The 15,937-nt window shown below is 40.3% G+C and overlaps 1 protein-coding gene across 4 annotated transcripts in view; it reads right to left on the bottom strand.

Annotated features, from left to right (window-relative positions):
* Positions 1–14,879, bottom strand: part of tafa1b (TAFA chemokine like family member 1b) — a 49,862-nt gene extending 34,983 nt beyond the window's left edge. The window contains exon 1 of one of the 4 annotated variants that reach the window (XM_016661526.1): positions 14,747–14,864. In XM_016661526.1, the coding sequence (XP_016517012.1) occupies positions 14,747–14,825 (79 nt within the window). In that variant the 5' untranslated portion in view covers positions 14,826–14,864. Of the gene's footprint in view, positions 1–14,746 lie in introns of all 4 variants that reach the window. The other 3 variants (XM_016661524.1, XM_016661523.1, XM_016661525.1) reach the window with 3 other exon arrangements.
* Between the last annotated feature and the right edge of the window lie 1,058 nt (positions 14,880–15,937).

Raw genomic sequence — 15,937 nt, forward strand, 5'->3', positions numbered from 1 at the left:
GGCTCCAACATCTGTCACGCAGCCTGGAATTACCGCTGTCCTTGATGATGAGGCTCTCAAAGTGATAGAGAAATGCTAACTGCCGGAGAACATCTTTTTTTTTTTGTTTTTTTATTTATTTATTTTTTTTATTTCTTCTGAGAATTTGACATGAGTGCTGGTGATTTTGTGACTGATGGACAAATTACACACCTGAGAGGTTTTAGGAAAGTGAGAAGTAGGCTGTATGCACCAAAAGTGTTTCTACAAACCATAAAACCCGACATCTGAAACGCCTGGGCGGGATGCGAAGCGTCGTCGCTGTCATAATCAGTCAGAGGAGGCCGGTGTGCTTGTTTTAAAACGGCAGATAATGTAAGTCAGGGATGTCGAACTCATTTTCCGTTTGAGCCAAATCAAGATCATGAATGTTCTCAAAGGGCCGGTTGTCAATACATTTATCGATGCATTGATAAAAAAAACGTTAAACTGTTAAAATATAAATAAATTCTTAAAATTAAATCACACTGGACATAACTTGAGTCACTCCCAGATTTCACATTTGATTTTTTTTCACAGTAAACAAGTGTCTGTGGTAGTAATTTATTAATATTTGCACTTATGTATGATGGTAAATGTAACTTTTTATCACTCGCCACATCGACATAAAGCTGAGGCAGCTGTTTAGTAGAAGTAAGAAATGCTGCCACCTGCAGGTGGGAACAAATCGTCACTTAGACCCAACGTTTGGCAGATTTTTGCGAAAAATCTGCAATAAACTCACAATTATGCTTTAGCGTGAAAAAATGTTGGGATTTGTTGATTTTGTGTGAATTTCCACAATAACTCACATAAAACTGGGGCGACAAATTGGTGCAATTTGGTAGTAAACAGATACAAACTGCTTCAAATGGATTGACAAAATAATATTTAAGCACACCGTTATTGTGATGGTTCTATTTCTGTGTCCCTCTAGAGTCCAGAGGGCCACATAAAAAGCTGTGGCGGGCCGGATTTGGCCCCCGGCCCTCGAGTTTGACACATGATGTAAGCCTAACACCCAGCTGCTGACTGTGCTATTTCTGCACCTGTTCTCAAGGTCACAGCAGCATAACAAATTACTCTGTGGTGGCTAAAGACTTCACCATCACAGAAATGAAACTGACAATTTTATATTAGACAAAACAAAATAAAAAATTAAAACAAAAGCCTGGATACTGGTAACAACATCCCCACAAATAATTTAAAAACTTTATATCTTGGTTTAACTTGAGAAACAAGCACCATAACATGTGCAGAGTGGCAAAGAGCAGCAATCACAGGCTCACCATCTGCAATCAATTCTACCAGAGTGGCTAAGAAGAAAGCAGCTGGTGACTGGAGTCAAATGAATCTGAGTTTTATACAGAAAGTTCACCGACACGCCTCATCCAAGCACTTTAAGGTTTTGCAGACAGCAACACTGTTTGGTGTGAATATTGTTGTTAAGGAAACAGCACGCAGAGTAAGACGGTTTTTCTTGCAGAAAAGAAGTCGGAGGAAGAACCGAAGGTCAATATTCACTCAGTGGCCATTTTTTAAGAGACACGGTTTTAATTGCTTGTCAGCACCTCAATGCGTTTGGGGGTCTAGATTTGGCAAAGATGACACTCTGAGCTTGTAAATTTCCTTTGCTAAAGGCAAAACGTGTCAAACCTTGATGCAGCTGGGCTACAGCAGCAGAAGACCGTTTTCCTGTTGGCTGAGAACAGAAAACAGAGGATGCAACTTCCACAGGATAAGCAAAACTGGTCAACAGCAGATTGGAGAAACGCAGGTGAGACTTGATTCCTGCTGCAGTGATCAGACGGCACCTCTGGTCGAGTGTAAAAGTACCAACAGCGCTTAACATACTGCACTGAAATTGTTTTTCTTCTACTTTAAATTTAAACTACGAATGAACCACTTTTTTCACTTCCGATAGAGACATGAGTCGATATCGATCCGGTACAGAGAAAAGGAGCTGAGTCGACTTAAAATGTTTTTTTTAAAAACACAGACATAAATGTACCGAATTACAGTTTTATTTGATAATGCTGCATCAGTACGACACGATTAAATACACCGATAGCTTCACAAACTTGGTCCAACATGTAAAAACAACGCAGCTTCAATCTGTTCGTACTCCAGTGCACTTAGGAATGTAACAGCCGATGTAAAATGAATAATAAAGAAGGAAATTCACAGAAAACAATATGTTGACTACTTTGGTCAAACATGTAAAAATATTAACTGCAACAAAACCTCTTGCAGAAATTACAATTAGGAATAACACAAAACATAGAGTTAGAAAATATTTGCCCTTATGGACCGGGCATCTGAGCCAGGATTATCTTTCAATATCGGGACAAACAGAGATATTAATATCATGCTGACTGATCTCTAGTTTAAATCTATATTTATTATGCAACATAATATTTAAAAGTGTTTGGCGGCAACATTTAGGAAATCTTAGAGTTGTGGTGAAGGTCTGCATTTTCCAGGGAAGACAGACAAAGACTGATACAGTTAATAGTAATAATAATAATAATAATAATAATAATAATAATAACCTTGTCAATCAGGCAAATTAGTAAAATAGGGTGATAGGGACAAGGTTAAAACGTTAATTTTGCAAACAAACTTATTTATAGCAACTGCTCTCGCACACAGTGGAACGTCACCTCTCTCTGTAAGATAAAAAAATGACCACTGACAACAGGAAGTCGAGAAAGAACTATTCCTTTTTAAAATCGTTTATTGGAAATCAACCCCAAATCTCTAACACTCGCTCACTTTATCTCTCCGCCGCAACAGTTAACTAATGACTCATTGGTGAGGAAATGGACGCAGCAGTCAGGAGAATGTAAAGCTGCTCAAGGACTCACCACAACAACTTAATCAGCGAACACTCGCTGTTCTCGTCTGCCTGCTGCTGTGCCTGTTTTCCTTCACCAAGCCGCCAGGTACCACATCTCCATCTCCTCCAGCCTGGCTCACAGTTTCTCCCTGTCCGTGGGCTTGCTGTCGTTACCCAGTCCCTCTGCGTGACCGACTGCTGTCTACCGTCTCAGAACGCCTCATTTCCGATGTTCATCTCAGGCAGCAGCAGGAGCTGCGGTTCCCGTCGTCAGGCAAATAAGCGCAGACATATGTAGAGTTACGGAAACGTAAAATTTGACACGGAGTTCTTTCTTTCCCACGAAGCGGAGCAACGGCTGAAGTTCGAAATTAATGCTGAAATTATACCGATTTTGAAGACAAACAGACTCTCACAGGCATCAAAGTCTCTTTGAAGCAGCACAATATTTTTATGAAAAGCTTTTGCATTTTTTCGGTCAACTTTTCTTGCTGTGAAATCATGCATAGTGAACAAAAAAAAATAAAAAATAAAAAATCACCCTTTTTTCGTCTAAAGCTTCAGTCCATAGTTGAAAATTTAAAGAAAGAAAAAAAAAAGTCGTGTCTGTCTTGATTAGTTTCCCGTTTTTAACATTTAAAGAAACAGAAAAGGGAGGAAATTAATGATCCGCTTCAAGAGGCTTCAAAGTGGCTGCGAGCCAGCCTTCCCTATGCATATAAGTTTAATGACGTTCGTCGGGATTTAGCTTTTCATTATTTAAACATCAAGTCTGAACTTCGCGAACACTCCCTCGATTACTTAAGATAATGTTTAAACAGCCTTCAAAGCTCTGTCAAGTGGATTCCAAACGAGAGCCTCGCCGCCTGTGCCAGGGAACAACTTTTCAAGTCTTTTGGCAGCAGATGAGGTGTACATATTTCATCAGGAACTACACAACCCACATTTACTGTACACCTCAAATTCCCCCTCCTTCCCGGCAGTACCAGATTAAAAAAAGAAAAGCATAAAAATTGCAGCTTTTTTTTAATGTATTCATAATAAAATGTCACTTCCATGATGATAATAGTGTCTGAATTACAACCCAGAGAGAACATAAAAGACATTTATGTAGATGAGAAAGAATAAAACAAAATAATAGTCTGCATACTTTGTTTTTGTGCATGATCCAGATTTTTACTATGCTACATTAAGCAGTCAGCCTTGGGACTCAGAAATGAAGTTGAAGTGGAATTCTCAAGAGCTGCTTCTCAAATGCCCTCCTAAAGATGGCTCCAAAGGATCCGTCAAACTGCATAAAACTCCATGCAAGGCTGGGAAAACTTTTCTCTTTTTACGAGTCGCTGACCAACTTCCAGTCGTCTGAACACGTCAGTCAGAATCTGGAAAACCAGATTTTGCTCACGCCGGTGATTTCTACGTTTAGCATTTTACAGCAGCAGTCAAATCTCACTCTGAAACAATTTTTTTGAGAGAGAGAAAAAAAAAAACAACATTTTATTTGAATGCAACAGAACAAAACTTAGTCACCTACCATAAGCTTGTTGGAGCAAGTCTGACTGAGCAGCACTGCAAATGACACGCACTTACAAAAGATGATCATTTGCAGCAACATCATGACAAGATGCCCAGTGAGAGCAGCANGAAAAGAAGTCAGAATTATCTTTCTTTCTTTTTTTTTTTTTTTTACTTCAGTGGCCCCAGTCCTCTTCCGCACTAAATTACATGCTTCTTTGTTCGGGTCCGCATTATAAAGTTGCCGTACAATTCTTTGAAATTTGTGATTACCACCTCCGGACACCGCAAGCCACCAATTTGTCTCCGCATTGAGCACCACTTAGTCATTAAAACTTCGAAAGCCGACCCGCGCCCAGGCAACCTCATGGCTGCGCCGCACTAAAGCATCAACTCCGAAGCACGGCTGACGGTGAGAGCAAATGTTGCACAATCTGCCCCAGTTTGACAAAGGAGGATGTCAAAAAAATTCAGCCAACGCAGAAGGTGATATGCGCCAGCGGCACTAGCGGGTCAAAATAACAATAGGGAGGATTACCCCAGGGAGGGCGCCTGGGTGATGGAGCTGAGGGACACCCTGAAATGAGTGAGACAGGCCGAGAGAAAGAGCTAAAGGACAAGGTGTGTCTTCCTGCCAGGGACTGGCCATGCCGGTGAGTAATGAGGTAGCCACTGGAAGTGCCCTCTTCACACAATTATAACACATGGGGCTAATGCAGCCAGCAGAGCTGCAGGAGAAAGGCCCTTCATCACTGCTCTCCCCTCTCCTACCGGCCGCAGGAAAAACTCTTTATCTTCCCGTGACAGCCACAGCAACAGACGGCAGCATCCAGCAATTAAAACTGGAGCTCATCCCAGGACGAGGCATCAGATAGGAAAAGGAGAGTCTAATATATTCCACTCAATACACAGAGTAGAAAACAGAGAGAAAATAATTTGTGTAGTGCAATATATCAGTTGGCAATGTAGCATTTTAAAGAGGGTTTTCTGCTGCAAAAAGGGAAGAGGCATTTACTTCTACTAGCATAAAAAAGAAAAAGAAACAGTTTGTTTCTCTCTGCCCAGGCAAGTTGAGCAAATATTTAAAATGACTTGGGTCATGAATTACGGAACTGAGCACCAGGCAGTCTGGACGAGTTTGGCAACAGTTTTCTTCTTCCATTTTCATCAATGTCTGTCTTGGCAAGACCAAAGTCCAAGTAGTTCCGGATTACAAGACAAACATTTGCAGTCCTGCCGGACCCAGCTGCCGCTCCGTATTAGGATCACTCCCTCTGCCTTCTCGTTAGATGTTTCTGGGCAGGAAGAAGCAGAACATGGGAAACGCACACAGGAATGTGCTTTCTGGCCTGCAGAACCCACAGATTTCTCTTAGACTTTCAATTAAAACTAGAAGCAGATGCTCTGCGGCAAACCTCAAGCGACTGCTATAATCAAACACGGTGAGAGAGATGTGGCTCTGGTGTGAAATCTGGAGAATTTGTGCCGGGAGAACATCTCCCACTGAACAGGACATTGTATGTTGTATCTATGTTATGTATTAATCACACCACAACTTGCTTCCAAAAATAGGTCTCTGATTTCGCTAATATAGGGATTGATTACATGATCTCAGTATAAGCGTTTCAGTCGATATTGATTATTACTGATTAGTTTTTTGTGACTGTTGACATGAACATTCCTGTTTATCCACAGTTTTCACTCCATGCCATTAATCTTCTATATTTAAGCAGCTATGAGCAAAGGTGACAATATAGTACTGGTTGTTGCCAGGTAAAACTGGCGTAGATTTCTCAGTGGACCGTCCATTACGCCAATCTCTTGGTCCACCCCAAAACCCAAATGGTGTCCAGCGTCGCTTCTTGTTCTCCTCCAGATCTCCTCTGAACTAAAACACGGGTTTTAATTTTGATTCAATGAAAATCTGAAAATACAGGAATACATCCGCTCTGTCGGATGGAGATCTGGTGACGGGGCATTTTATCACACAAACATTTCATCGCACTGAAGAAACCAAGTTTGAGATGATCTGAGCTTTATGAAGTTTTGTATTTTTTCCTTTCGGAAGTAGCTGTAAGAAGATGGATATGCCGTGGCTATAAAGCGATGGAAAGGGTCAGCAAAGGCAGCACTTATAGTATTTTGCTACTTCTTGAAGGAAGTTTTTAAGAATCTTTTTTTTTAACTATACAGTCTAACAACTTCCAATGTACAGACTTGTTTAATAAATTATCTTACTAAAAAGTTCATTTATATGATTAACCGAATGGATAAGGAGAGATGCTTTAAAGCCTTTTAATTATGATGGTTTTCCACTTGAAGCAAATGAAAGCAACATTTAAGATAATATTGAAATAGAACAAGTCAAACATGAGGACTTAATGAAAAGTATGTTTTCTATCTTGAAGGTTATCTTCTAATCTGATAAACGAATCATCAGAATATTTGCTGTAACTTGTTGAACATGATTCCTGTGAGTAAAGTTGGCTTTTTCTTTTTTAAATCAGGTTTGCATCGTTTAAGAATATTGTATAATTGTAATGTCATTGGTAAATACCTGCCTGCCAGAATCAGCTGCAGTAAATCCACATTGTGCTAATTTCTCTCAGGCCCAGCTGTGCTTCCAACACCCTTAGCAACCTTTAGCATTTATAAACCCCGTCAGGTGTGGACATCTGCTGCAGCGTGACTCAGACCCGACAGCTCAATATTACAATGGCCATTCAGAAGGTGAACTCTTATGATGGCAGCAGCAATTTCCGCTTCTTATATATTGACTCTATTGCATGAACACAGTTTGTAGATTGCGACGTGCATATTGAGCTCCCGCGTTGTGGGTAATGTTCTGCCACGTTTTATTGAGGGAGGGGGAATCAATACCAAACCATATTAATAACCCACGTCATAAACATCTTTTGTCTGCCAGCTCCTTTTGCGCTGTAAAAACAGCCGACTGCTAAACACAACTTAACGTGACGGGAGTGGGTTTACAGCAAACTGATTTGATGTAGTTAACCAAATAAACACGGATTAGGTGTGTTCAAGACCTGAGAATGTGATTAATGTAGATGCAACAAACCACCTAAATTACAGACTTAATGAATAGTCCGAACACACAGAAACACACACATGCGCACGCACACTCACGCCAACAAGCCAACATGTCAGTGTGTGTATATATCAGCGGTGTAAGATCCAGCCAGGTGGACATTAGGTGTGAACCATCTGGTATGTGAAGCAGAGTGCAGTGTAAATTGTTCCATGATTACTTTAGTGGGTCTGTCACAAGAGGCACTTAAACAACAAATGGCCACTTGAACTACACTTAATCCCACTCAGGATCCTGGGAGCCCAGAGTGAGGTAAATTACCTTCTGATTTGTGCGTCTCAATGTGTATGTTACGTGTACTTAAGCGTGCGACGCCACGCGATACAGATGTGTTTGGTCTCCTCCCCCCAAAAAATGCATTAGCAATCGTGTGGTGCGTTCCAGTGCAGTACAAGAACAAGTGGAGATATGACCGCATTCCTAATGGATGTAGTGCCTGGAACTTGTCAGGCGGCTAAGGGGGTTAAACTAACTTGCTAAGATGGAGTGGGTGGCTGTGCACTCTAGCCTTTGGTGAGGGAAGGTGAAGGGCATCGATGGGACCATCGGCTGGTCATTTTTCTCCCCACGTCCTGCAGTGACAGCAGTCATTAAACGACTGGATGCGGTGATTACGTTTAAGGAAATCAATGCTTCATTGTTTTCAGCTTAGCCCAATGGCCAATTACGAGGCGGTAATGAGGAAGGTTGTAAAATGTGGAGATAAATATAGGAAGTAGGAGTGGGAGTTAGAAAAAAAAAAAAACAAGCTGTGCTTCATCATTAGATGATATTTGGAGACTGTGAGGATTTGGAATTGGGGGCATTTTAAAAATCCCAATTTGCATATACAATATATTCATTTTCCCTGAACTTTTTCCACATTATGACCACAGAGTTGAATGTGTTTGATTAGGATTTTAGCACATAGATAGGAAAACAGAAGGACGAGTCTCTCTGGTTTTCACTTTTCTTTAAAACAAATGTAAATCTAAGTTGTGCAGCTCACTAGGGTTAATTTCCATTTCTTTTTCTCCATACAAAACGCCACATGCAGGATAAAATTAGCGTTAGATATTACAATGAGCACACCATCCTGATGGTGGAATATAGAGGTGGGAAATCCAGCTAATATTAGCTTTCAGAGTCACTGCATAGCAAGCAGAACGACAAAAAACACTACTACTAATTTTTGTGTTCATTTGATGGGAAACTTTTAAAATGACTTTTTTTTTTTTTTTTGCAGACTGATGAATTGAAATTATTTGTGAGACTGAAGTAAGCATAACATTGTGGATATTCTCAAAAATATTTTCCTGGAAAGACAAACACTTTTTTAAAATTAATTCTCAGTAGTATATGAACGACCGACTGTCAACACTCAAGTCTCAACAACAAAATCCATGACACAAGATACAGTAATATACCTGGAATGAGCTGCGCTGTCTTAGCAGCAGTAAAGTAATATAATTGTTTCTTTTAAATTCTCTTTTTGTTTTAAATCAGAGATTTAAAGTTAAAATCATGTTATTTGTTTTTACAGGGGGACTGCATAAAAATCCTATTCTGGCCAATTCCTACTAAAGGAATATGAACACTTTTGATAGTCACTATATCCCTCAAATCTAACATAGTATAAAATGATCCATCTCTGAATGACAGAACGCGGCACAGTGATTAATGTTTAGTGGGACGACTGATGAAGCCACCGATGATGTATATCTATTGTCATGTGAGGTGTTTATGCAGGAGGATTCTGTCAGTAATAACATTTTCTGTGGGCTTTTTACTGCTGGTTTTCAATTACCACATTTTGACCTGCAGGGGATTCAAAAGTTAAACGCACCGTGTTTTTTTCCCCCCCACTTCCGAGAAGAATAAATCCATTTCGCAGAAGAAGAAGTAAAAAACGAAGCGTAAACAGTCTCCCAGCACACTTTCTGCACAACCAGGCTCCAACATCTGTCACGCAGCCTGGAATTACCGCTGTCCTTGATGATGAGGCTCTCAAAGTGATAGAGAAATGCTAACTGCCGGAGAACATCTTTTTTTTTTTGTTTTTTTATTTATTTATTTTTTTTATTTCTTCTGAGAATTTGACATGAGTGCTGGTGATTTTGTGACTGATGGACAAATTACACACCTGAGAGGTTTTAGGAAAGTGAGAAGTAGGCTGTATGCACCAAAAGTGTTTCTACAAACCATAAAACCCGACATCTGAAACGCCTGGGCGGGATGCGAAGCGTCGTCGCTGTCATAATCAGTCAGAGGAGGCCGGTGTGCTTGTTTTAAAACGGCAGATAATGTAAGTCAGGGATGTCGAACTCATTTTCCGTTTGAGCCAAATCAAGATCATGAATGTTCTCAAAGGGCCGGTTGTCAATACATTTATCGATGCATTGATAAAAAAAACGTTAAACTGTTAAAATATAAATAAATTCTTAAAATTAAATCACACTGGACATAACTTGAGTCACTCCCAGATTTCACATTTGATTTTTTTTCACAGTAAACAAGTGTCTGTGGTAGTAATTTATTAATATTTGCACTTATGTATGATGGTAAATGTAACTTTTTATCACTCGCCACATCGACATAAAGCTGAGGCAGCTGTTTAGTAGAAGTAAGAAATGCTGCCACCTGCAGGTGGGAACAAATCGTCACTTAGACCCAACGTTTGGCAGATTTTTGCGAAAAATCTGCAATAAACTCACAATTATGCTTTAGCGTGAAAAAATGTTGGGATTTGTTGATTTTGTGTGAATTTCCACAATAACTCACATAAAACTGGGGCGACAAATTGGTGCAATTTGGTAGTAAACAGATACAAACTGCTTCAAATGGATTGACAAAATAATATTTAAGCACACCGTTATTGTGATGGTTCTATTTCTGTGTCCCTCTAGAGTCCAGAGGGCCACATAAAAAGCTGTGGCGGGCCGGATTTGGCCCCCGGCCCTCGAGTTTGACACATGATGTAAGCCTAACACCCAGCTGCTGACTGTGCTATTTCTGCACCTGTTCTCAAGGTCACAGCAGCATAACAAATTACTCTGTGGTGGCTAAAGACTTCACCATCACAGAAATGAAACTGACAATTTTATATTAGACAAAACAAAATAAAAAATTAAAACAAAAGCCTGGATACTGGTAACAACATCCCCACAAATAATTTAAAAACTTTATATCTTGGTTTAACTTGAGAAACAAGCACCATAACATGTGCAGAGTGGCAAAGAGCAGCAATCACAGGCTCACCATCTGCAATCAATTCTACCAGAGTGGCTAAGAAGAAAGCAGCTGGTGACTGGAGTCAAATGAATCTGAGTTTTATACAGAAAGTTCACCGACACGCCTCATCCAAGCACTTTAAGGTTTTGCAGACAGCAACACTGTTTGGTGTGAATATTGTTGTTAAGGAAACAGCACGCAGAGTAAGACGGTTTTTCTTGCAGAAAAGAAGTCGGAGGAAGAACCGAAGGTCAATATTCACTCAGTGGCCATTTTTTAAGAGACACGGTTTTAATTGCTTGTCAGCACCTCAATGCGTTTGGGGGTCTAGATTTGGCAAAGATGACACTCTGAGCTTGTAAATTTCCTTTGCTAAAGGCAAAACGTGTCAAACCTTGATGCAGCTGGGCTACAGCAGCAGAAGACCGTTTTCCTGTTGGCTGAGAACAGAAAACAGAGGATGCAACTTCCACAGGATAAGCAAAACTGGTCAACAGCAGATTGGAGAAACGCAGGTGAGACTTGATTCCTGCTGCAGTGATCAGACGGCACCTCTGGTCGAGTGTAAAAGTACCAACAGCGCTTAACATACTGCACTGAAATTGTTTTTCTTCTACTTTAAATTTAAACTACGAATGAACCACTTTTTTCACTTCCGATAGAGACATGAGTCGATATCGATCCGGTACAGAGAAAAGGAGCTGAGTCGACTTAAAATGTTTTTTTTAAAAACACAGACATAAATGTACCGAATTACAGTTTTATTTGATAATGCTGCATCAGTACGACACGATTAAATACACCGATAGCTTCACAAACTTGGTCCAACATGTAAAAACAACGCAGCTTCAATCTGTTCGTACTCCAGTGCACTTAGGAATGTAACAGCCGATGTAAAATGAATAATAAAGAAGGAAATTCACAGAAAACAATATGTTGACTACTTTGGTCAAACATGTAAAAATATTAACTGCAACAAAACCTCTTGCAGAAATTACAATTAGGAATAACACAAAACATAGAGTTAGAAAATATTTGCCCTTATGGACCGGGCATCTGAGCCAGGATTATCTTTCAATATCGGGACAAACAGAGATATTAATATCATGCTGACTGATCTCTAGTTTAAATCTATATTTATTATGCAACATAATATTTAAAAGTGTTTGGCGGCAACATTTAGGAAATCTTAGAGTTGTGGTGAAGGTCTGCATTTTCCAGGGAAGACAGACAAAGACTGATACAGTTAATAGTAATAATAATAATAATAATAATAATAATAATAATAACCTTGTCAATCAGGCAAATTAGTAAAATAGGGTGATAGGGACAAGGTTAAAACGTTAATTTTGCAAACAAACTTATTTATAGCAACTGCTCTCGCACACAGTGGAACGTCACCTCTCTCTGTAAGATAAAAAAATGACCACTGACAACAGGAAGTCGAGAAAGAACTATTCCTTTTTAAAATCGTTTATTGGAAATCAACCCCAAATCTCTAACACTCGCTCACTTTATCTCTCCGCCGCAACAGTTAACTAATGACTCATTGGTGAGGAAATGGACGCAGCAGTCAGGAGAATGTAAAGCTGCTCAAGGACTCACCACAACAACTTAATCAGCGAACACTCGCTGTTCTCGTCTGCCTGCTGCTGTGCCTGTTTTCCTTCACCAAGCCGCCAGGTACCACATCTCCATCTCCTCCAGCCTGGCTCACAGTTTCTCCCTGTCCGTGGGCTTGCTGTCGTTACCCAGTCCCTCTGCGTGACCGACTGCTGTCTACCGTCTCAGAACGCCTCATTTCCGATGTTCATCTCAGGCAGCAGCAGGAGCTGCGGTTCCCGTCGTCAGGCAAATAAGCGCAGACATATGTAGAGTTACGGAAACGTAAAATTTGACACGGAGTTCTTTCTTTCCCACGAAGCGGAGCAACGGCTGAAGTTCGAAATTAATGCTGAAATTATACCGATTTTGAAGACAAACAGACTCTCACAGGCATCAAAGTCTCTTTGAAGCAGCACAATATTTTTATGAAAAGCTTTTGCATTTTTTCGGTCAACTTTTCTTGCTGTGAAATCATGCATAGTGAACAAAAAAAAATAAAAAATAAAAAATCACCCTTTTTTCGTCTAAAGCTTCAGTCCATAGTTGAAAATTTAAAGAAAGAAAAAAAAAAGTCGTGTCTGTCTTGATTAGTTTCCCGTTTTTAACATTTAAAGAAACAGAAAAGGGAGGAAATTAATGATCCGCTTCAAGAGGCTTCAAAGTGGCTGCGAGCCAGCCTTCCCTATGCATATAAGTTTAATGACGTTCATCGGGATTTAGCTTTTCATTATTTAAACATCAAGTCTGAACTTCGCGAACACTCCCTCGATTACTTAAGATAATGTTTAAACAGCCTTCAAAGCTCTGTCAAGTGGATTCCAAACGAGAGCCTCGCCGCCTGTGCCAGGGAACAACTTTTCAAGTCTTTTGGCAGCAGATGAGGTGTACATATTTCATCAGGAACTACACAACCCACATTTACTGTACACCTCAAATTCCCCCTCCTTCCCGGCAGTACCAGATTAAAAAAAGAAAAGCATAAAAATTGCAGCTTTTTTTTAATGTATTCATAATAAAATGTCACTTCCATGATGATAATAGTGTCTGAATTACAACCCAGAGAGAACATAAAAGACATTTATGTAGATGAGAAAGAATAAAACAAAATAATAGTCTGCATACTTTGTTTTTGTGCATGATCCAGATTTTTACTATGCTACATTAAGCAGTCAGCCTTGGGACTCAGAAATGAAGTTGAAGTGGAATTCTCAAGAGCTGCTTCTCAAATGCCCTCCTAAAGATGGCTCCAAAGGATCCGTCAAACTGCATAAAACTCCATGCAAGGCTGGGAAAACTTTTCTCTTTTTACGAGTCGCTGACCAACTTCCAGTCGTCTGAACACGTCAGTCAGAATCTGGAAAACCAGATTTTGCTCACGCCGGTGATTTCTACGTTTAGCATTTTACAGCAGCAGTCAAATCTCACTCTGAAACAATTTTTTTGAGAGAGAGAAAAAAAAAAACAACATTTTATTTGAATGCAACAGAACAAAACTTAGTCACCTACCATAAGCTTGTTGGAGCAAGTCTGACTGAGCAGCACTGCAAATGACACGCACTTACAAAAGATGATCATTTGCAGCAACATCATGACAAGATGCCCAGTGAGAGCAGCAGGTATCTGTCTGTCTATCTATCTATGATACTGTCGGATGTTACTGCTGGCGAAAACGTCGAGGAAGACAACAGGAAGTGGTAGGAGGATGATGACGCGACATGGTTTTTAATAACTTATTGCGTGAACAAGTTTATTCACGTTAATTTATATTCTTATTTAACGGAAACTGCTCAATTTTGCAATTGTGTCTTTTAGACATTAATGAAAAACTGACGTTTTGCACACATTTGTAACGGAGATGCAAGTGGATGACTTCTTAGGCAACTCAGATCGATGTTTGTCTTACACTTTAGTTCTCTTTAATATATGATGATGTGATAAAAAGCGGGTGCTATTTGACAAAAAGTGCTCTAAGGTGGATTTATAAGAGGACCTTCTGCAGTGTGAGACTCTGGCCAATGAATAATGAAACATGCCCTCAAGAAAGAAGTCCAATAGATCTCACCTCAAAACACGTTTAATCAAATAAACACTGTATTGCATTTAGTACATTTATCACCTTGTTTATGTCATAAAATTGAACAAATTGTTATTTTTGGCATCTGGAACTTTTATCATGCCGTTTTTTTTTCTTCCTTTTGATAGAAAACTGGATTTTACCTGTCAAAAATATCACATAAATTGATCTCTGACATTGTTAACCATTTTATCCAGTCTGAAACACTTTGACCCGTCGCGGATGCACTTTGAGCGCGAGTGGATTCACCATTTACCAAGTGCCCATCAGCACACTGCTGCAGTGTGTGTGTGTGCGTGTGTGTGTGTGTGTGTGTGTGTGTGTGTGTTTTCTGACCTCAGCCAGAGTGTGGGCTTCAGGCTGGTTTCTCACTTACGCGTCTCCAGCCTGGATTTCACTTTTCCTCCTGAGGCAACATCACCCGCAGTAATGGGAGCAGACAAACAAGTAGACATAGCAGCTACAGTAGCGCCCGGAGCTAACGCAAACTCATGGACGGGAGGGTTCGAGCTGGAAAAGCAGAAAAACACAACAACAAAAACAAAAAAAAACGCCACTCCAGAGCTCAAGTTGATTGACAGAAACCACTGACCCAGCTAGACTTGAGTCACGCAAATAAATGTTTGTTTTTTTTTCCCTCCTCTGGTTCTTCAGAATCCGGCTGCACTCTCGCAGAATGCTGAACGCTATACTCCATAACGGATTTAGAGAAACCCAGCATGGGCGGCAAATCAAAAACTCAGGAGATATTTAAAAACAAAAACAACAAAAAAGGAAAATTCTTATGCTTTATCTTTTTAATGGCCATTTTCTATGTGTGGAGCCGTAGAAAAGAAGCTCCAATTTAAAGATCTAGAGCAGCAATTGCGCTGTTGGTGGTAATAGTTCTGACATCTTTAACAGGTAATTCCATTAGTGTGAATAAGAGATGCCGGGTGCATGTTGGCCGAGGCCCTGGTCGATTCTTAATCACCTGTGTGGGTTTCCTCTCCCCGGCTCTACGCGACTCCAATGCTCACATCTTTATGGTTATTAAAGTTAACGATTGCCGCGTGCCTCATTTGCTGAGGCTCTATCAATACCAGTTCAGCACCATGAAATTACCCCACTCCAGAGGGAGCAGTGTGACAAACCGGATTAAGAAGGGCCCCATAATACCCTGGCATATATAACTCTCTGTGTCATGGTCCGAGGCGACGAGGCCCGCTGCCGAGCTCCGGCCCGAAGACGGGAAGAGGAGGAGGAGGAAGAGGAGGACTAAAGGGACAGCTGACAACCATTAGAGTTTAAATGTCAAATCAAGTTTTTATTATCCTCACGGTTGTTAGGGGGGGGGAGAAAAAAGAGGTGACCGGCGAGGAGTGAAGAAAGTCAAAGCGAAACATCTCTGGAGGAAACGTCTTAAAAGTTACCTTACACACAGATGGGAGAAGTTTGAATGATTATTATGGTAAATATATGCAATGTCTAACCTACTTTTGTAGTTTTCGAGTATATAAGCAAAGCTTTGCAGGAGACAATGCAATATTATATGAGTGTGTGTGTGTGTGTGTGTGTGTGTGTGTGT

The sequence above is a fragment of the Poecilia formosa genome, unplaced genomic scaffold (assembly GCF_000485575.1).
Source record: "Poecilia formosa unplaced genomic scaffold, Poecilia_formosa-5.1.2 Scaffold334, whole genome shotgun sequence".
Classification (NCBI taxonomy): domain Eukaryota; kingdom Metazoa; phylum Chordata; class Actinopteri; order Cyprinodontiformes; family Poeciliidae; genus Poecilia; species Poecilia formosa.